Source organism: Balaenoptera acutorostrata, chromosome 13, assembly GCF_949987535.1.
Source record: "Balaenoptera acutorostrata chromosome 13, mBalAcu1.1, whole genome shotgun sequence".
In the NCBI taxonomy this organism is placed as follows: Eukaryota; Metazoa; Chordata; class Mammalia; order Artiodactyla; family Balaenopteridae; genus Balaenoptera; species Balaenoptera acutorostrata.
Window position 1 is genome coordinate 72858456 of NC_080076.1, and position 21595 is coordinate 72880050.

Consider the following 21595-nt stretch of genomic DNA (forward strand, 5'->3'; position numbering starts at 1 on the left):
GGAAGAGCCTCCGAAAGGTGCCGCCGACCCGGCCTGCTCTTGGTGTTACTGCTTCCAGGGGAAGAGCACAGCTAGGGTGCTGTTCTTCCAGCTCTCACACGTCTTACCTGCAGGCTGTGCCGCCTGCCCAGGAATTTGTCCCAACAAGCAGGATGGGCAGGTTTTGCCAAACAGCATGGAAGCTGGCGAGGCCTGGGTGTGGGCAGCCCGGTCCACAGTAGGCACTCTCATTATACACGTTTGTTCTCTTAATGGCAGGCACCTTTGCCTCTGGCCTTTAAGGGCTCCTGTGCTCCCTATGAGTACGGTTGCTGGGGAAAGGCCTGGGCAAGTGAGACTGGGGCAGCTGGCTTTGGAGTATCCTGAGCTGTGGGGCTGGCCCCCATGCCTGCCAGGTCCCCAGGCCTGAGCTTCTGTGGGGCTTTTCAGAGGGAGATGTGGAAACTTCCTCTCTACCTCCGACCTGCCTTTCTCTGCTCTCTGCCCCACCCCTCCTCCAACAGAAACTCCCCAGGGGGGTTCTGGCCCTCTGGGTCCCTCCTGAATGGAGCCATTCCTGGCTGGGGTGGAGCTTGTTTTCATTCTTTGGGAGCAGCCTGTTGTTCCAAGGTCTGCCTCCCCCTCACCCATGGTCCTGGTCGACTTCTCCGTCTGGCTTCCCCAATCCAGCCCCTTGCCCCTAACTCGCTGCTGGGATACGTAGTCAGGTGGCTGTGCCCTGGGCAGAAAAGCAGAACACCATGCGGTTTCTCGGAATTACCGGTTTCTCGGAATTGCCAGACCCTGGTAGAGTGGTGGGAAACCCCTGGATTTGAGGGAGGGGGAGGGAACTGGTCCTCAGGGCTGACTCTTCCAGGCATCTTGCTATGCACTTTATCCTTTGATCTCTCAACAGCCTCAAGACATTTTGTATCCCCATTTTACAGATGTGGCAACTGGTTTCAACATAGTTAACTTGTGGGGTCTCTCTGGCCCGCCTCATCTATATTCCTGAGTTTCTTCTCTCATCCTCAGGAGGCTGCACCTCCCCCTGCATGTATCCCCCACAGGATCGTTCTCAGGTTTGGTTTCCTCTTGAAGCAGAGAGAGAGCAGAAAAAGGGTCCCCGTAGTGTGCCTGGCATATGAAGGGATGGCAGAGATTCTCCTCTGCAGAGCCAGTGGGAATTGATCTTGAGTTGTACCATGTGGAATCAAGATGCCAAGTGTTTGAAGTAGCCACTGGGTTAAGCCAGGGCCTCATTAATCCCTCTTACTCTTAATCCTGGATAGGCAGCTTGGGGGAGGGGTTGTTCCCTTAGAAGCAGGAACACGTGCCCCTTTTAATCTCCAGGGACAAGACACAACTTCTGAGGCACTAGAGCAGATAATGAACTCTCATCCTGGACCTCTGAGGGCCAGGCCACTGAAACCACCCAGGTCTGCCTGTCCTTTATCTTTTTCTGCCGCAGCCCCTCTGGGCAACCTGACAGCCCTCCCCCCAACTCTGTTTGGCCAGCTGGAGTTGGGGGGGGGGGCGAACGACTGACTGACTGGCCATAGAACCTCTCCGCTGCCCCCTCCCCCAAATGGGAGGCCACATTCCTGAAGCCACTTCTGAAGAGCTAGCCACATACGGGGCTCTGTGCCCCACAGGAGGGACCACCCAGACCCTCCACTCTCCCAGGTAGCAGTCTCATCAATCACCACTGTCCCTGCCTGGTCAGAAAGATGCTTCTGCCATCAGCCCTCTCCTTTACTACAGGATGTCCTCATGGCAACCCTCTGACGCCTCCCTGGGCCTCGGTTTCCTCCTCTGCAGAGCATAGGGACTGGACTTCCTGGGTTCCTGAACACGACCCTTGCCAGATTCATGGAACAAATTAAGTCCTTGACCCCAGGCCTTGAACACACAGGAGTTCTGGGGCTCTGGTTGCAAGGAGAGTGACACAACCAGATTCCACGGGGACATGATCTGGTGTGACGGTGCGCAGGGGAGGGAAGAGGGAGCCGGGGATGAAAGATGTGATTTCTGTGCCCCCGGCACCCCTGCCTGGCAGGTCGCACTCAGCAGAGGGCACTGTCTTCTGCTGCCGGTGCCACCAGCTTGGGGGGTGAGATGCAGTTACAAGCGTCCTCCCAAGTAAGAAAACACCTCAAATTGGAATTTACAAAAGAGGTAAATTAAGGAGTGACCTTTTTTTTTTTAATTTATTTATTTTTGGCTGTGTTAGGTCTTTGTTGCTGCGCGCGGGCTTTCTTTAGTTGCGGTGAGCGGGGGCTACTCTTCATTGCGGTGTGCAGGCTTCTCATTGTCGTGGCTTCTCTTGTGGAGCACGGGCTCTAGGCATGCAGGCTTCAGTAGTTGTGGCACGTGGGCTCAGTGGTTGTGGTTTGCGGGCTCTAGAGCTCAGGCTCAGTAGTTGTGGCGCACGGGCTTAGTTGCTCCGCGGCATGTGGGATCTTCCCAGGCCAGGGCTCGAACCCGTGTCCCTTGCATTGGCAGGCAGATTCTTAACCACTGCGCCACCAGGGAAGCCCAAGGAGTGACTTTTGTCTGACATCTTTAAAGGATTTTTCTTTTTATAGCTTTTCCGTTTAATGCCCAACATTGATTTAATGGGTTGGGTTTACACATTGTCTCTTAAAGAAAACAAGTGCATCTTTGTATTCTAAAGCAACCCATGTTTAAAGGGAGAAACTATTCTTAACCCAGCCCAGCTTAGCAGTAACATTTGGCAGCCACCTTGGGACTCTTTTTCTCCTCATCTGAAAAATGAAGGACTTGGATGAGGTGAATGGTTCCCAACCCCGCAACCTATGTACCTCCTCGGAGACACACAAGCTCTTTTCCATTTTTTCCAAATACCAGAGGCTCTACCCTTAACTGCAGCACGACGGCACAAATTGCTTGAAACTATTACAGCCTTCCTGGCTTTTGGTTGGAACTGAATCAACGCACTCTGGCAGCACTTATTTCTTGCTGATCAGAGGCTCATTATGTGTTTGGTTAATTTTTTCAAACAGGATAACAACATATCCATAATAATTACAGCTTAATTGACAGCCTGTTTCAGTCTACAGGGTCTGCAGGAAGGAGGAGTAATAAAGGGGTCTGTGGTGGTACAACGCTGGGCTCTGATGGACCGGAGTCTCTAGGCCCCTGTTCTCTCCGCAGCCCCTGGGCCTGGGGGAGGTGTAGCATCCCCAGTGGTGACTCTCAGGCAGGGGCAGAGACCTGTCCGCTCTCCCGTCCACCCCGGTCACAGCTCAGAGGCAGGGGCTGGAAGAAGCTTCTTCCCAATAGCTTCCTGCTCATTCAGAGGCTAAGGATGAGCATCCAACCAGGCCCTCAACCAGGACATGGGAGGGCTTGTTCTTTAACCTGTGTAAATCCACTGTAATTGTGGCTGTGTGCTGCTTTTACCACATAAGGTTGAAATTTTACCTGTAAACATTTGGTCTGGAGAATTTGCATGTGACTGAGGGCCAGGCCTCTGTCTTATCTCACTTGGCTTCTCCCAGCACTTTGCCTATTTGGTCTTGCACACCCTAGATGCACAGTAACTATTTCCTAATTGGTAGGAATTGATTATAATCAATTGATTTCTAATGGGCTAGATGAATAATTCATTTTGGGACCGTCTCTATTTCCAGAAATCTGTTTGGTTCTGGGCCAAGAAACAGGTCCATATTGCTTGGGCATGGCAGGGCAAGGGGTCTGTCTCCTTTTGCCCTTGGTGTTCTCAAATTAAAGACGGAGGTGGGGAAGTGAACACTTCATGGGCACCAGCTGTGGGCCAGGCTCGTGCTAGGCATTTGTACGTGATTTAATTCTCATCATCACCAGTGTGCAAATGAGGACACTGAGGCTCAAGAGTCATGAAGTAACTGGCTTTATGTGACACAGATAGTAAATGGCAAAGAAGGAATATGGACCCAGATCTTGAAAAAAGTTATTTGTGAGACTCTAAGTATTATTTTTTTTAACCGGTGTGTTCCCTGCTGACTCAAAAGGCCTCAGCTTGGATCTGAGCTGCCCACTGAACTGACCATCAGGGTTTGGTCCACTTTGTACCCACCCAGGCTCTCCGTAGTGCTCGGGAAAAGTTCTGGAGGTTGTCAAGGCGTGTGGCTGGAGGGTTTCAGCTCTGCTCATTGACCGGGAGAGTGTGGTGGCTGATGCCTCCACCCCAGGTCTGGGCTCCACCATCAACCCCACCACCTCTGAGTTGGATGCCCTCTGGCCTACAGCCAGGACAGATGTTAACTTTCACTTGAAACTTTAAAAAATTGAAAGCAGGGAAAAAGCCTTGGCTTTGGGGAGAGGATATTGTGGCCGTGGCCCCTGAGAACCTGAGGTGGGATTCTTTTGAGTCGCACTTTACTTTCCCAGAGTGTGTTTTGGATTCTTTTCTTAAAAGGCAGAGTCTGCTGGGGACCAGCCTGCTGTGGACTCAGCGGAGGAGGAGAGTCGCTGTGCCATTTAACTGTTGGGTCCTTGGGCTTAAGGAGGAGTGTCAGCAGGTGTTAACACTAGAAGGAACGCGAGCTCTCAGGGCTCCAGCCTCCGTGTTTTCAAAGATGCAAACCCCGAGGCCCAGCTTAGTGGGCGTGCTGCATCGTCAGGTGCAAGTGCACATTGGTTCAGATCCCAGCTCCGTCATGTGTGTACTGGGCAACTTTGCAGAAGTGACTTGACCCTGCTTTTCAGTCTCCTAGTCTGTGAAACAGGGATAATCCTATCACCTTGCAGGGTGTGGTCAGGGTTAGAGATCATGTAAGGCACCTCATACAGCACCCAGAGTATGGTTAGCATTCCCATAACAGGTCACCATAGCTGCTGTTAATGTCTAAGCTAGGACTCTAAGTCTACCCTGGCAACTTCCCCGGTGGCCTGGAACCACTTGTGTTCTGTGACAAAGCAACTTGGGGACCCACAACCAGTCCTCCTATCAGCTGTTCACCTTCCTGTTCTTCAGAGACACCTGTGGTGACTGACTTTGGCCATGCAGATGGCTGTGCCCTTCAAAGGCATTCCTTGACACAGATGTGTGCATCGGTGGTGTCGCTCTCTGGCCAGGTGTTCTTCCCAGGAGGCTGCTGTGGCTGTCTCCTGCATGCCTGCACTCGCTTCTCTCCCTGCCTCCTCTCCTGGGCCTGGCCAGGGCTACTTGCAGCAAACAAAAGCAGGATATTGGCAATGGAGAGAAGGACGTGTTTGGTGCTCCTGTGCCCCGCGGCAAACATACCATTGCGAGGGTGTGACAGGGCCCAGGCCTGCAGTTGGGTGCAAATTCGTCTGCACCAGCTTTTCTCCCCTGCAGACAGGAGAGGGGTAGGGCCCGGTGACCGTGAGCCCTGGAACTCTTGTGCTCCCACCTGGACTGCTGGTTCTTGCCACTCCCACCATTTTCACTTTGGAAACATTTGCTAAGGGCTTACTCTGCCAGCCTTTTGCAAGGTGCTGAGTCTGCCAGGAGTAAGTGGGACACTGTTCCTATCCAGTGAAGGAGGAAAGCAGATACCCAGAAACTTCACATCAACAGGTGGCAGCAGGAAGGAAGCCCCTGCTTCTGGTGCTGGCCCTGTGCTAGGCACCTCACAGCCGTCCAGAACCTAGTTTAATCCTCACTGTTACCCCGAAAGTAGGTGGTGATGTTGCCATTTCACAAATGAGGACTAAAGCAGCTGGCCCTAGGTCACTTAGGGGGGAAGTGGTGCTGAGACTTGAACCTTCGATCATCTAGGGAAAAGTCTAATCCCCTCATTTTACGGGTGGGGAAACTGAGCCCAGAGAGGGAAAGGGGCTTGTCCAAGGGCATGTAGTTCCTAAGAACTTGAACCCAGGTCTCTCCTCCTAATTCAGAGCTCATCCAGTGTGCCTTTTTTTGGGGGGGGGCTGCGTTGGGTCTCCGTTGCTGCTTGTGGGCTTTCTCTAGTTGTGGCGAGCGGGGGGGGGGGGGCTACTTGTCGTTGCAGTGTGCGGGCTTCAGTAGTTGCAGCACGCGGGCTCTAGAGCGCAGGCTCAGTAGTTGTGGCTCACGGGCTTAGTTGCTCCGCGGCATGTGGGATCTTTCCAGGCCAGGGATCAAACCAGTGTCCCCGGCATTGGCAGGCAGATTCTTTTTTTTTTTTTTTTTTTTTTTTCATTGTGTGTTTTCTCATTTATTCTGGAAGCTCAGTGTCTAGGTAATTTATTGTAAGCAACCCATTACAATGTGTGAACATGATATAAAATTCATGGTTCATTTTTGAATCCAAGTAATACTTTAGAAATCTAATTGACCATTCAAGTCACTACATTAGCAGAGTGAAACCTCTAATTAAAATTAATAACAAAGCTATCTAAGGATTATTAATTCAAGTAACATCTAATTTGGCATGACTGTCTGGGAACACAAACTATGTGAAAACTTCAATTATAAAAACTTAAGAATTAATTTTGCTGAAATGTAGCCAAGAAAAATAAATTTTAAACCATTAATATAGCATAACTCATAAATTATGTATCTCTTTACTTTGCACGCATCCAAACATGGCTGCACAACAACAGAACACCCAGATTTGTGAAATAATTAAATCTGGCAGGCAGATTCTTAACCACTGCGCCACCAGGGAAGTCCCCCAGCATGCCTTTTACGTTGAGAGGAGTTGGAGCTGCAACCCCAGAACAGGGTCTTCTCCTCTACCTCCTGTAATTTGTGGTCCTCACTGAGCCATTCTGGGCACTTCATATCCTTACTCTTCACACCAGACCCAGCTCTCAGGACCCTGAAATTCAGCATCCAAAGGACAAGTAGGAAATGCTAAAGGTGGGAATGGCTGGTGGCAGAAGCCCCCATCGTGGCCTCTCACCCTGCATTGTTAATCAAGTTTTGATTAGAATTTCTCTTCCCCAACTCATTATAAAGCTCTTGGAAAGCGGAGTAGGGAACCTTGTATATCTATCTTTTCTATCTACAGTGCTTGCCAATTTACTATAATAATACACTTGCCTTGCCCTTCACAGTTTGCAAAAGGCTTTCCTCTTGCATTAACTTATTTAGTCTTCATAGTGGCTCTTTGTAATAGATGCTGTGAGTCACATTTTTTCAATGAGGAAAAGCTACTGAGAGAAGTTGTCCAAAAGCCACCCAGCTGATGGCAGTAAGGGGCCGATAACGTGAGCTTCCATTATCATCATCATCTTTAACAGCAGTGAACACTTACTGAGTTCCTACTGCACTAGACCTTTTATAGAAACTGTGTATACTTTATTTTTTTAAATTTTTTAATTTTATTTTTGGCCCCGCCGCGCAGCTTGCGGGATCCTAGTTCCCCACCAGGGATTGAACCCGTGCACACTGCAGTGGAAGCACAGAGCCCCAACCACTGAACCGCCAGGGAAGTCCCAAACTGTCTACACTTTAATACAGATTATTTTATTTTCGCAGCAGTCTATTTTACAGATAAGGAAGCTGGGTCAGAGAAGTGAAGTCACTTGCCCAAGATGACATAACTAGTAAGCAGCAGGGTCAGGATTCAAACCAAGAGGCAGCTCCACCCTGCCTCTCAGAAAACAAGGATGTGGCCAGTGTGGGTGGTGTGAGGCCTCGACGACAAGAGAAGAGAGTCTTAACTAGGGAGAAAGAGGTGGGATGGGCTTGTCAGGCCGAGGGGCTCTTAGCACTGGGCGCCAGGATCAGACGTGAGGACGAGCATGTCTGTACAGACATGGCCCGAGAACGCCCCCCGGCCTGACCGAAGGTGGAGTGTCACAGTGACTGGATCAGAAAGGAGGCCTGGGGCTAACATGCATGTATTACACAGCACCGATGGGGTTTTGGTTTTTTCCCCCCAGTATTTTATTTTGAAAATTTTCAAATACATAGAAAAGTTGAAAGAATAGTTCAAAGAACACTCATGTATCCGTCACCTAGATTCATCATTTGCTAACTTTAAGCCACTTTATCTGTCTGTACACACACACACACACACACACACACACACACCATGTTTTATTTATTTATTTTTACTTAACTATTTAAAAGTCAGTTGAAGGTTCCCCTTAATTATTACTTTACTATTTTTTCTTCTACAGATTCTTCTATATAACCAAAGTATCATTATCACACTAAGAAAATTGACAGTAATTTTACAATATAATCTAATGTATAGTCCAAATTCAGATTTCCTCAATTGTTCCAAAAATGTCATTCTCGTCTGTTTTCTTTTTCAGTCCAGATTCAAATACAAGGTTTAGGTATCGCATTTGGTTTCTGTGTCTCTAGGCTTTTTTAATCCCTGGGCCTTAACTTTTTGGAAGAGTAAAGAGCAGTTGTCTTATAGAATGACCTCCCCTTTCTGGATTTGCCTGACTGTTTCTTTATGCTTAACATATTTTTCTCAAGCATGCTACATCATAAACTGTTATATATAGGATGGATAAACAACAAGGTCCTACTGCATAGCACAGGGAACTATATTCAATATCCTGTGACAAACCATCATGGAAAAGAATGTTTTTTTAAAAAATGTCCATATGTGTATAACTGAGTCACTTTGCTATACTGCAGAGATTGGCACAACATTGTAAATCAATTATACATTAATTAAAAAAAATTTTTTAATTAAAAAAATAAAAGAATGCTACATCAGTGATGCTGTTGGTAATGGGTGGGTTTTTGAGCTTCTTTGATTCGTCGAGATAGCTGTCTAGACCAGAGGTTCTTAACGGGGGCTGTGAGTAGGCTTCAACCCTTGATACACATGTACCCCATACCTAAATTCTATGCACATTTTCCTCCTATGCGCATTTTTCCAGGAGAGGCTTCTTGGCTCTTATCAGATTCTCCAAGGGCTTCAAGACCCAGAAAGGCTGAGGTCCGCCAGCGGAGGCAGGTCATACAGAGCTGGTTTCTGGGGTCCTGTTCACTCAGACTGGCTTCTGTTGGGAAGATAGCAGCAAACTGTAACATTCCCTTGTCCTGGCTCTGGATCAAAGAGGTCCCTCCATTTTGTTCTTACACCTGGGAGCCAGGGGCGGCCCGTGTAACCTAGTTCCAAGGATCCGGGAGAGTTTCTGTTCTCATCTTGCCTTTCAGATGTTCTGAATGCCAGGATTCTCTCACCAACTGGTACTACGAGAAGGATGGGAAGCTTTACTGCCACAAGGACTACTGGGGGAAGTTTGGGGAGTTCTGCCATGGATGCTCTCTGCTGATGACGGGGCCTGTCATGGTGCGTGCATCCCTCCATCTCTGCCCCTCTTGGTCATCAGAGTCCATTGTCAGTACCTCCAGTTCCCCGTGGCCATTCATCTTCTGGTCTTCCCATCAGCCGAGGCCTCTCCCTTTATTTATTCAGTCATTTAACAGATGTTTTTTTAGTACCCATTAAGTGCCAGGTAAGGTCCTTCCCTCAAAGACTTAACAGTCCAGTGTTGGGGCGGGTGGGTAGGCAGGCAGGGAGGAGACACAGTACGATGGGATGAGGGCCTTAAAGGAGAGCATGAGCCTTTCTAGTGGGGATGATTACTTCTGGGAACCTGTTCTCATGGCTGAGACCGAAAGAGTTTTTTGCAGTCTCAGAAATGACAGGGAGGCACCCATCTGACCCTTTCTCTGGAAACGCGAGGGAGGGGAGTGCCAAGGTAGATTATGACTGGGGTCTGTAGATCCTTGATGGGAGGTCCCTCACCCACCCCTACCTTCACTCCAGCAGCAGTGACAACTCACTTCCTCCCCATGTCTGTCCACCCTTTTCCCTACCTGCTTACAGGTGGCCGGGGAGTTCAAGTACCACCCAGAGTGCTTTGCCTGTATGAGCTGCAAGGTGATCATTGAGGATGGGGACGCATACGCCCTGGTGCAGCACGCCACCCTCTACTGGTAAGATGATGGCCCCGTGTCCATCCTTCCCTACAAGAGTGACCGAGAGAGAGGGACAAGTGGCACTGTGAGTTGGCAGAAAGATTACAGGGGTATCAGCATGCTGGATTCCTATCACAGCAACGCTCTTAACCAGGTCTGAAAGCTGTGAGCAAGATGATTAACGTCTCTGCCCTCTGTCCTTACCTACTGGGAGAATAACCACACTGCCCTGCAATCCTCGCAGAGGAAGAGAGTGCCTGGGAGGGCGCTCTCAGAGAAGGATCCCAGAACATTAAAGGCAAAGACCCCTTAGAACTCACTCAGTCCAACTGCCTCTGTCGATAAAAAAAGTCAGGCTGAGGCCCAGTTCTTAACTTGAGTCAGAGGCAGAGTGAAGAGAACCCAGGCCGTCTCTCCCTCAGTCCCAGCCCACCCCAGAGAAGCCAGGCTGCTTATTCTTGCTAGCTGGAATCGGGTAAGGGCAGTGAACATGGGGCTATGGATACTGTTACTTGAAGCCACGTGGGGGCTTCCAGGTGGGGCTCCAGGTTCTCAGCCCCCTTTCTGCTCCTCCCGCAGTGGGAAGTGCCACAACGAGGTGGTGCTGGCACCCATGTTTGAGAGGCTCTCCACAGAGTCTGTCCAGGACCAGCTGCCCTATTCCGTCACACACATCTCCATGCCGGCCACCACCGAGGGCAGGCGGGGCTTCTCCGTGTCCGTGGAGAGTGCCTGCTCCAACTACGCCACCACCGTGCAAGTAAAAGAGTGAGTGTCTGGGGCAGGGGTTCTTGAGCAGAGCCCACAGATGGGCCTTGAGGGAATTGGAACCCCAGAGTCTTAGCAGAGCTCCCCACATCTTCATCTTGTTTCTTCCTCCTGGGCTCACTGTGCTGTCACCATGCCTGGGCCTTGGCACTTACTGTTCTCCCTGCCTAGGCTCCTCCCCACCAGATACTTAACGCCAGAATCACTCACCTTTCACGTGTCAAGTTTCAGATCATGTTTGCTCTTTGAAATTATCTGGCTTGGTTATGTTTGTTTATCATGTGTCCTCCTCACGAGTTCCTTCTGGAACTTAGTCTTGTTCAATGCTGCGTGCCCAGGGCCTGGAACAGTGCCTGACACATAGTGGGTGTGCATGGATTATTGTTTCGTTGGTTGAGTGAGTGAATGGAGGAAGGAGGAGAAAAAGCTTAAGACTCCATCCTAGGTCCAGGCCAGCGACCACATGGGGGAAGAGTCTGTCTGCCTAATAACAGTAATGAGGCACTGTGGCTGCCAGCCCTGCAGACGGTGACTGTGCACTTACTGTGTGCTGGGCACTGGGTGCTCACAGCAGAGGGGGGAGGTCCTGGGGTTGGGGGAGTGAGGTGAAGTCTGCTCTAGGCCTAGAACTGTGTTCAGGGCTGAGGTGGGAGTCTGTGGCTGTGTCTGGTGTAGATTGGGTGGTTGGGAGTAGCCAGAGGGTGTCTGTCAAGTCATGGAGGGCCTGGATTATGAAGACTCAGCGGGTCTATTGAGGGATTTAAGCAACTAGGTGACACAACCAGGTGAGCATTTTAGAAGGATGGCTGCCGTGGAAGTGGGACGGGAGAGGAGCTGGCCTAGAGGTGCAGAGACCAGTTAGGAAGCTGATGCAAGATCCAGGCAAGGGATGTTGGTGACTATGGTGATGGAGGATTCTTCAGGATGGTGAGGGTTGGGGGGCAGTGAGGGAACCCCAGATGGGGAGGGTGCCGTCCAAGTTTCTGGCTTAGGCCTCTGGGTGAGTGGGGGTGCCCTTTACGGAGATGGGGCACCCTGTGAAAAGTGTGGCCTTTCCCTGTGAGTGGCCTGGGCCTTGGGGGCCAGTAGGGGCCTGGGGCCTGGTGAGCCCTCCCTGCACAAGAGAAATTGGTCAGACACTTTTTAAAGATGCCTTCGCCCCGCCTCAACTCTTGTCTGGCCCAGGGTCAACCGGATGCACATCAGTCCCAACAACCGCAATGCCATCCACCCTGGGGACCGCATCCTGGAGATCAATGGGACCCCCGTCCGCACACTCCAAGTGGAAGAGGTACAGTGTGTCCTGTGGGGGTGGGACACGGAACAGACCCTCCGGGAGATCAGGCCATGGCCTTTACCTTTTCCCACCCCCAGTCTATCTCTTTGTCTTGCCAGTGAGCCTGTGACCACTAGTCACCTCCTGTGTCAGCCTGGCACGTTACCAGGGCAGCAGGGATGGCCTGCCAGACTGTCAGAGGGCACTGAGTGGCTAGTGGCAGCTGGAGGCCACACTGGGCTTGGGTCATCTGGGCTGACGGTGGGTGGCCTGCAGTGGGACAGCCTGTGGAGCCAGCCTTACACTGCTCTTGGCCACAGGTAGAAGATGCGATTAGCCAGACGAGCCAGACGCTTCAGCTCTTGATTGAACATGACCCCGTCTCCCAGCGCCTGGACCAGCTGCGGCTGGATGCACGGCTCTCTCCCCACATGCAGAATGCCAGACACTCGGGCACCCTCAGCCCCCTGGACACGAAGGAGAATCTGGAAGGGACGCTGAGGAGACGCTCCCTAAGGTGCCACTTCCCGCCCCGGCTCTGCGCTGTCTCATGCCCGGCCCTCGGACGAGGTGGAGCCGGCTCTCAGAGGCCAGCAGAGTTAGGAAGGGAACCAGCTGGCCAGGGACAGGCTATGAGAATTGTGCTGACCCGGTTCCCCCCACCCAGGGATCACAGTTCATAGCCGGGACCCAGCTGTCTGCCAGGTTTCCCTAGAAACCAGAGGGTCAGGCTCTGTCCACTGAACTGAGCTGGACAGGAGGCAGCAGTGCTGGACCCTGAAGGATAGCATGGCCTGTGGGGGAAGCATGGGGCTCAGAGGCTGGAGAAGGTGCACAGATAGGGTTAATAAGTGTAAGTAAAGACGTTGAAAACTAGAAAGCAAGAGGTGAATTAAAGTTGTTTTAGGTTTTCAAGAAGGGACAGGGAATTCCCTGGCGGTCCAGTGGTTAGGACTCTGAGCTTTCACTGCTGAGGGCCCGGGTTCAATCCCTGGTTGGTGAAATAAGATCCCACAAGCTGCGAGGCGTGGCCAAAAAACAAAAAAAAGGTCATAAACATAGTGACTTTATTGCTCTAAAAATCATACACACTTATTATTTTAAAATTCGGGAAATGCAGACAGGTACTACAAAGATGTGCAAAATATCCGAAATCCCATTTGCTTGTTTGGGATGGTACTAGGCTGTCGCTCTAAGCCAGTCAGGGCTTAAATCAGGCAGGCACGGAAGGCAGTGGATTTCCATCAACAGTGCTGTCAGCTAGTAGAGTCTAGTCCATCGTTCCGGGTGAGAGATACTCAGGGTTCCCACTTTGAATGTGATTTTACCATGCTTAAATGGGCTGCAGATGTCTGCAGCCCCCAGATGACACATCTGTCTGATGTTAGAGTCCCCTCCCCCATCACAGCACCCTAACTACAGACATTGGAATGGACGGGGCGGACCTGAGGTTCCTGCCTCTAGGCTTTCCTGGCGGGTCTCTGAGGACTGCCCTGTCCCTACCCTCATCCTTCCTCATCCTCAGGCGCAGTAACAGCATCTCCAAGTCCCCTGGCCCCAGCTCCCCAAAGGAGCCCCTCCTGCTCAGCCGTGACATCAGCCGCTCAGAATCCCTCCGCTGTTCCAGCAGTTACTCGCAGCAGATCTTCCGGCCGTGTGACCTGATCCACGGGGAGGTCCTGGGAAAGGGCTTCTTTGGGCAGGCCATCAAGGTGAGCACTGGTGGCAGCTGTGCCACCTCTCTGCCCCCCAGCCCTCTCACCTTCTTTTGGGGATTTCTCATCACATGGCCTCCCCAATGCCCTGCAGGATACCAGACCTCACTCCTGGCTGGAGGTGATGGTGTGAGGGCCGCACCCCTCCCCTCCCAGGCCACCGAAGGGCAGCATTGCTGCTGAAGTGAGCTTGGTGGACCTGGAGCCTCGGGTGGGGACGAGCTCTCCCGTGGCCCTCCCGCCTCCAGTCAGTGGGTGTTTTTAGGTGCCCAGAGGCCTCGGTGCTGGGAGTGGCTCCTGCCTCCCTGCTGAATAGTCTCGGGGACTAACCTCTCTTTCTCTCCTCCTCCTCTGCTGAGAGCTGGGAGGGGGGGTCAGGTAAGCCATGTGTCTCAGCCTTTGGGGCAGTGGGGCTGGAGAGCTCACTCCCGACCCACCCAGCTCCCTGGTGCATGTCTGTGGCACTGACCCTCCTGCCCCCAGACTCCTTTTCCCCCAGGGGACACGCTCCTGTGTCAGGTGACCAGAGCCCTGCTTGGCTTGGCAGCAGTCCCCCTCCGCCGCCTCCTCCCACATGTCCCTTTTCTGGATTCTTGCTTCTCCTCTGTGCATGCCCAGCTCTCTAGGGAGGACGGTGTGCTCCCCTCTTAGTCCCCCGGGGCCCGTGCTGTGTGTTCTACACCTGAGCTCTGTCAGTTTGATCCGGTTACTTCAGTGTGTCCTCCAGGGGATGGGATGGCCAGTTACATCGATTTTCACACAGTTCCCCAGAACCACTTCTGGTCTCTGCACCAGTAACAGTCACCCTCCTTTTAGGTGACACACAAAGCCACAGGCAAAGTGATGGTCATGAAGGAGTTGATTCGGTGTGATGAGGAGACACAGAAGACTTTTCTGACTGAGGTAAGAAGGGGAGTGTGGGGGTTAGGAGTTTGATGTCACTGTTGGAAGAGGGAAGTTGTTACTAAATAATGATTTCAATCCCGGCTTTTGGCACCAAAAAAAAAAAAAAAAGATTTCAAGAGGAAACTTAGTTTGGAGTCACTTTCTTAAGGCAGGAAAAATCATTTAGAGGAACGTCCCTGCCCCCTCTAAATTACAGCATAATTATTTGTGCAACAAACACTAAAGACAGCATGAGCTGGGTACAGCGAGATGTGGTTCAGAGGAGCTTGTGGAGTGTGGGGTGATGGACGTGAACACAGACCAGTTCAGTGCAGCTCGATGCTGTGACCCCACCTGAATGCCGTGCCGGGGGAGCCTGGCACCTTGAATGTTGACACGGTTCTCCCACCTCTCTCCATTGCTCCACTGAGTGCTGCCCTCCAGGCCTTGGGTCCTCCTACTCCAGTTCCCCCAGTGCAGCTCCTAGAAAGGCAGGGTCCCAGGGGTGAGGCCTGGGAGGCCATCCCCATCCACCTGGGGCCTTCTTCCACAGCACATGAGATAGGAGGTGGGAGATACAGGTCACATTTGTCAAGCTGACTCCCTGGAGGGAAGGAGTGAGAAAGAAACCACCCGCCCTCCTTGGCCTCCCCTCCTGCAGGTGAAGGTGATGCGCAGCCTGGACCACCCCAACGTGCTCAAGTTCATCGGCGTGCTGTACAAGGACAAGAAGCTGAACCTGCTGACAGAGTACATCGAGGGAGGCACGCTGAAGGACTTTCTGCGCAGCGTGGTGAGTGCGCCACCCCCAAAGTTCCCGAGAGCCTTGGTGGGTTGTCTGTGGGACACCTGTGTCACCACTACTCTGGAACCATGATGGCCAGAGAGGCCCACTGCTTTGCCTACAAAGGGCCATGCTGGGCGGGACTGGGCACAGGCAGGGAGGGTTTGCTGGCAGATCATGTTGACCCATGGGGCCCGGACCACAAGTGGGACAGGGCCCAGAAGCCTCTGATGGGCATTCCTCCATCCTGTAGGACCCGTTCCCCTGGCAGCAGAAAGTCAGCTTTGCCAAAGGCATCGCCTCTGGAATGGTGAGTCCTGCCAACAGCTCTGCCAGCGGAGCAGGGGTATTGGGAGTGGGGGGTCAGGAGAGGTGCAGGGATGGTGGGCAGGCACTGAAAGGCAGAGACCCTGTCCTAGGCAGCCTGCATGGGCTGGGTCCTTCAGCACCTGTTTATCAAGCTTCTCTCTGTGCCAGTGAAAATTGCCCACAGCTGGCTGTTCTCAGCTTACAACTCTACTCTCAAAGAATTCCCAATCTTCAAGAGCAAACAGGGTATGGGCAAGGCGAACTGGAGAAGCAAACTAGCACGAGGCAGCCTGGCCCTGCTGTCACAGGGGCGTCCAGGTGCTGAGGGCCCTTGGAGCAAGCAGAGAACCTCACTGCCCAGGAAAACAGAGAAGCGGGAATTGTGTTCTAGTTGAGCCCTGAAGGATGGGTCAGAATTGCATGAAAGTTCCTCTTGGCAGAGAGGCCCCAAGGTTGGGGTGATGAGAGCAGCAAAAAGCTGGGAGGAGAGAGGAGGAAATAGTCTGTTTCACTGGGAAAGAATGGTGCCAGTCACAGCGATGGGGACAGTGACAGCTGCCGAGTGCTTTCTCCAAGCCGGGCACTCAGCTGAGGGACTAGCACCCCTCATGACAGCCCTGGTTCCAGATGAGAAGCTGAGCTACACAGGGACGGAGCTAGGAGCTTGGGCCAGTTGGTCTGACCCCCAAGCCCGAGATTTTAATGCCTGCTGTTCTATGTGGGGTCCATGAAGACAGTATTAGACAGGGGGGACATTAAAATCCCTGCATTTAAGCTAAGGAGTCCAGACTTTATTTAGGAAGCCAAAAAGATACACATACAAGATTTTTAAGCAAGAACATTTCGTGACCAGAGCTGTGCTGTTTTGAAGGTGACTCTGGTGTGGTCAGTAGGTTGGCGGGGAGTTGGGAGAACTCAGGGCAGGGAGACCTGGGTCGGGAGTCATGAAACCTTTCAGGTTTCTGAATTACAGTGGGGCTGTGGGACCAGGAGACTGGGAGGCAGGGTGGAGTCCGAATGGAGACTGGTTGGTAGTGAGGGAGCAGGGGTGGAGGGAGGTGGGCCCGGGGCGCCTTGAGGTGCCTAGAAGAACAGTGGTGTTGTTTACCAGACTGCCGGGGGCGGGTGGGGGTGGGTAGTGATGGTCGGGAAACGGGTTTGGGAAGAGCTAGGATAGGCTAGGCATCTGCTGAGGCTGATGTGCTGGTGGTTCGTGGGGGTCAGCAGTGAAGAGAAGGTGGCTTTGAGAGGCGCTGACATTGAGGAGGCCAGAAGGAAAAGGCAGGCGTCTCGAGGGCAGATGTCTCGGGAGAGGCATGGGCAGCCTCGGAGGAGGGGTGGCAGGCAGGTCAGGAAGAGCTCTCTGGGCGTGCGAGCAGCTCCAGGAGCCCAGGGGACGGAAGCAGTACTATGGGGGCTGCGGGGGGCTGGGGGGTGGCTCCTTCCACTCTTGATGAGGAAGGGAAGGAAAAGGAAGTGGCTCCAGGGTGACAAGAGCCAGAGGCGGAGGCCTGGAGGGGGGAAATAGCAAGTAGAGACCAGTTTGGAAACGTTTGGATAGGAAGAGGGAGAGGTCAAAGTGAGAGCACCGAATCCTCACCACTAGACCACGGGGAGCGTCTCAGTGTAGACAGAGAGCGGGGAGGGTGCTGAGTCTCAGGGGAGGGGGATGTCAGGAGCACAGAGCCAGCTGGACCAGGAGGAGGCCACTTACCCTTTCACAGCAGGAAGGATCCAGAGTGGCTGAAGCCAGAGACTGGGGTGAGGGTGGGGGTGTGAGGGGGCACCTTCCTCATCCAGGAGCACACAGCAATGCACCCAGGTGGGGCATCTAAGTAAAGTGGGTAGAGGGGATGGAGGCTTAAAAGGGCCAGGGCCCAGTGGAGTCGGAGACTTGAGGAGAGAGCATCCACTGGGTTGGGTCAGTGAACAGAGGATGGGCAGGAGATGGCATCAGGGAGAGGGGAAGCCCCGGCGGCCTTTGGCTTTCTGTTGGCGTTGGGACAAGGGAGTGACAGCAGGAGGGCTCTGGAGTCTGGGTTGGTTCTGAAGCTGGGTGGGGATGACCTGGGAGAAGAGCAGGTTCTGTGGCCCCCAGTTTCAGAGTCACCATCTGGTTGATTAACTGCCCATTGGCCTCAGCTCATACTTCTGTTCCAGGCCTATTTGCATTCCATGTGTATCATCCACCGGGATCTGAACTCGCACAACTGCCTCATCAAGCTGGTATGTCCCACCACTCTGGGCCTCCCCAGGGCGGTCCTCCTGGCCTCCTTGTCACCAGGGAGACTGTCCCATATTGCTTTAGACCAGAGGTATCACCTAGGGCTCCTGTCTTGCCCCTCCTGCTGCCTCCAATGCCCTCCTCTGTCTTCCAGGGGCTTCCTAACACATGCAGACAAATCCCACCTCCTCCCAGTAGCAGCCTTTGAAATCCTTTGGTTAGAAGGGACTTGAGAAGTTCCTTAACTGTACATAGAGCCCTGTCGCTTTTCCTGGTTTTGCCCTGTGATGGTGAAAGCAACTCACTGAGGACCCCGTTTTACAGCCTTGGCACCTGAAGCCTCAGCCCGAGGCCACAGAGCTAGTAAATTCACAGTGACTGGTTTGGGACCAGCCTCCATCCCCCTCGCTGGTCAGCTTTGGCTGTTACAATGTTACTACTACTCCTGTTGACTTCCAGTGTGGCTTCCTGGGTATCCACTTACTGGCCCTGGCTGTGCCCTCTGCACTTAAACCAAACAGTCTTAATCCCTTTTCCACATGACTGCCTTGTAGCTGTTTGAAGAGCTTATCTCCCCTACGTCCCCCCACTGAATGCCTCCACCTTGTCTTTTTCTGTCTTATCCTGGTTCTAGCCACAGCCTTAAATCTTTCTGGGAACAAGGCAGGATGAGAAAAAAACAAAACAATAGAAATCTTCTGTCCTGCCTCTGAGTTCCACTCTCCGGGTCTCAGAGCCTTACCCCTCCAGGCTCCAGCGCCTCTGCTGAGAACACCCCCAGGCCTGGGGAGCCTGCTCTGTGCAGAGAGCAGACAGTGAAAAAACAAACGCCGAGCCCCGTTCGCTAAGACACCCCTTTGCTACACTCCTTTTCTCCCCTTCCCAGTGGCTGCTTTTGGGAATGTCCCCACCAAGTGCTAACCTGGCCCTTGTCCTCCCAGGACAAGACCGTGGTGGTGGCAGACTTTGGGCTGTCACGGCTCATAGTCGAGGAGAGGAAGAAGCCCCCAGTGGAGAAGGCCACCACCAAGAAGCGTACCTTGCGCAAGAGTGACCGCAAGAAACGCTACACGGTGGTGGGAAACCCCTACTGGATGGCCCCTGAGATGCTGAATGGTGAGTCCTGACGCCCTGGAGGGGAGGTGGGGCCACATCTCTCAGCAGAGCCCTGGGGGCTTCAGGGGAGGCCTGTGAAGTGTAAGGCCAGGTACCCAGAGCTGAGGGCTAGATGGTTTTTATCCCCTGCCAGGCTGGACCTCATAAACTCCTCCCTCCCTGAGCTCAGGCCTGCAAGCTGGCCAGTGCCCCATCCTGGGCCCATGCTGAAGTCTGACTGTGGCTTTCGTGCCCCAAGGGTAGCTGAGAGCTCAGGCTGTTTATTGCCTTTTCTTCTCTCTCCGTGCTGAGAACTGAAGTGTGGCGCCCCCTTGTGGATAATGCTCAAACCAGCCAGAGATGCTCACTGGGATTCTTGAACCACACAGGGCTGTGAGGCCTCAGAAATGGTCCGATACAACACTTTCTGGAGTCTGCAGCCCAGAGAGGTTCAGGAATCTGCCCAGGAGCACACAGCAGGCAGTGTCAGGGTCCATATGAACCCTGGTCCAATTCTCTTTCACTATGCCATGCAGTTTCATTCTGGGCAGTGTTGTTTCACAAGATCTCTCCAAGGCAGCCCACCCAGGACTGAGGAAAGGGGATTTTCAGATGGTGTCTATCCAGGGCAGCCTTTGGGGCATCCCCACAGAACCTATTCTAACCCTGTTTCTTGGCTGTGGCCTGACCTGGCTCTAGACTCAGTGCAGAGCAGAGAAGGGACTAAACCTAATAGCCTGCTCTCCTGTGTTCCCCAAGGAAAGAGCTACGACGAGACCGTGGATGTCTTCTCTTTTGGGATCGTCCTCTGTGAGGTGAGCTCCGGCATGGAGGCCGGGCCTGAGGCAGCAGGCCCAGCAGCTTGGCCCCCTAGTCAGAACTGGGGCTCCTCCTCCTCCTAAGATGAGTAGCTTGCCATAAAATCAACACCAGTGGAGGGTTGTGTAGTTTATCACAGATCTGTTGACAGCTTCGAGTCTCATTGGTGCCATGAGAAGGATTGAGCCGGGCTTATTCAGGTGAGGAAGCTGAGGCTCAGAAAGGGGCAGTGGCTTGCTCTTGGTCACACGGCCAGTAAGGGGGTGGGCGGGACACGAAACTTCACCAGGAAGGGCAGAAGGGTCCTTCTAGCTCTTGGGCCAGATGTAGCCTTTCCCTCTGTGCCACCTTTCCCAGGCACTCGTGCTGCCCCCACCCTCAGCCCAACAAGGAGAAGCAGCCACTCCAGGAAGCGCTGGCCCGTGTGGCACAGCGCTGGGCTCTGTGGGGTGCAGAGTGAGTCACGGAAAGAGTCCTGCCCTCAGGAGCTTAGCTCAGTCTGTCTTGAAGCACTGAGTCGAGTACATACATTCAAAGGCTTCTGTGCTTCCCACGGAGTGAGATGTGGTAGAGGAGACAAGAGGGACGGTTGGAATAATGAAGGAAGGTTTTTAAAAATATTGTTCTCTAACAGAGATCACTTGAGCACCTACTGTGTACAAAGCACTGGTCTGGCGCCAAAGGGTTTCAGACTTGAATCAGACCCAGCGCCAACCTTCTCAGGGCCTAAACTCTGGCAGGGGACACAGACAGAAGGGGACAGAGCAGGGCAGGGTCGGGTGTGTGGAAGCTGCCCCTCCAGAGGCCAGTTGGGAATATTGTGCTTCTGCTGCAGTGAGGCCTCTTCCAAACCCTCCTCAGTAACCACACTCTCAGTCGAGAGACAAGTCTGGATTAGCAAGATCTGTAGAAACGGGGGAGGGGGAGTCCTCCAAGCTCAGTTTTTACCTCCCTCTTCTGACCATCCTTCCTGTCCTGTCCATACACCAGCATGCCCCTCCCCTGCCATGCGGCTGCACGTCAGCAGCCCATTCCTGACCACTGTCTTCCCACCTGCAGATCATCGGGCAGGTGTATGCAGATCCTGATTGCCTGCCCCGAACACTGGACTTCGGCCTCAACGTGAAGCTCTTCTGGGAGAAGTTTGTCCCCACAGACTGCCCCCCAGCCTTCTTCCCCCTGGCCGCCATCTGCTGTAGACTGGAGCCTGAGAGCAGGTTGGTATCCGCTCCTGTCCCCCAACCTGCATGGTCCTGGGATGCTCGCCCTTGCCTTCAGCCATCCCCAAGCCCTTCCCAGGAACTGGGGTGGCAAAAGCCTTGAGTTCAAGGATAGCTGTCGACCACCGAAGCCACCTGAGAACCCTGACATGCCAGTCGAGGGGACGGGAGACGAGGGTATCGTAGCAAGTAACCTGGATATAACCCAGAGACAGCTGTTACAAGAAACTTTAACAGCAGGAAATTCACCCAAACCTACACCATGCTAACAGAATAAGTGTCTCCATGTTTCCATATTCCCATGTCCATGTCCAAATACATATTTTTTGTACATTTATAATGTCAAATAGAGAAGTTTTACATTTTGCTCTGCATTTTGTCACTACCCAGTATTCCAGATTATCATTTTTGTTGACTGTGAAATTCACTAGGAGACTGTATGAACACATAATATACATAATGTAGATGTTCAGGTTTTTCCAGTTTCTCCTTACAATAGGTGTTACTACTGTGAGCATCTTTATACGTTTAGCCATTTTCTTCCTTTAAAGAAATCTTTTAAAATTACCTTTATTCTTCTCAGGTTATAGCCTTCATTATTACCAAAGTTATTCTGAGTCTTTTTAAGTTTGTGCATTAGAAAACTAGAACCTTTGTGCTTCTGCTAT

The 21595-nt window shown here is 52.5% G+C and overlaps 1 protein-coding gene across 3 annotated transcripts in view; it reads left to right on the forward strand.

The window, feature by feature from the left end:
* LIMK2 (LIM domain kinase 2) overlaps positions 1–21595 on the forward strand; it is a 55248-nt gene that overhangs the window by 30696 nt on the left and 2957 nt on the right. For 2 of the 3 annotated variants that reach the window (XM_007170662.2, XM_007170663.3), the window contains 13 exons: positions 9065–9200; positions 9741–9850; positions 10412–10600; positions 11786–11891; positions 12197–12393; positions 13402–13588; positions 14408–14494; positions 15138–15269; positions 15514–15570; positions 17730–17795; positions 18735–18909; positions 19648–19703; positions 20767–20924. In XM_007170662.2, the coding sequence (XP_007170724.1) occupies positions 9065–9200; positions 9741–9850; positions 10412–10600; positions 11786–11891; positions 12197–12393; positions 13402–13588; positions 14408–14494; positions 15138–15269; positions 15514–15570; positions 17730–17795; positions 18735–18909; positions 19648–19703; positions 20767–20924 (1656 nt within the window). Of the gene's footprint in view, positions 1–8679; positions 8967–9064; positions 9201–9740; positions 9851–10411; positions 10601–11785; positions 11892–12196; positions 12394–13401; positions 13589–14407; positions 14495–15137; positions 15270–15513; positions 15571–17729; positions 17796–18734; positions 18910–19647; positions 19704–20766; positions 20925–21595 lie in introns of those variants that run through there. The other variant, XM_057526993.1, reaches the window with a different exon arrangement.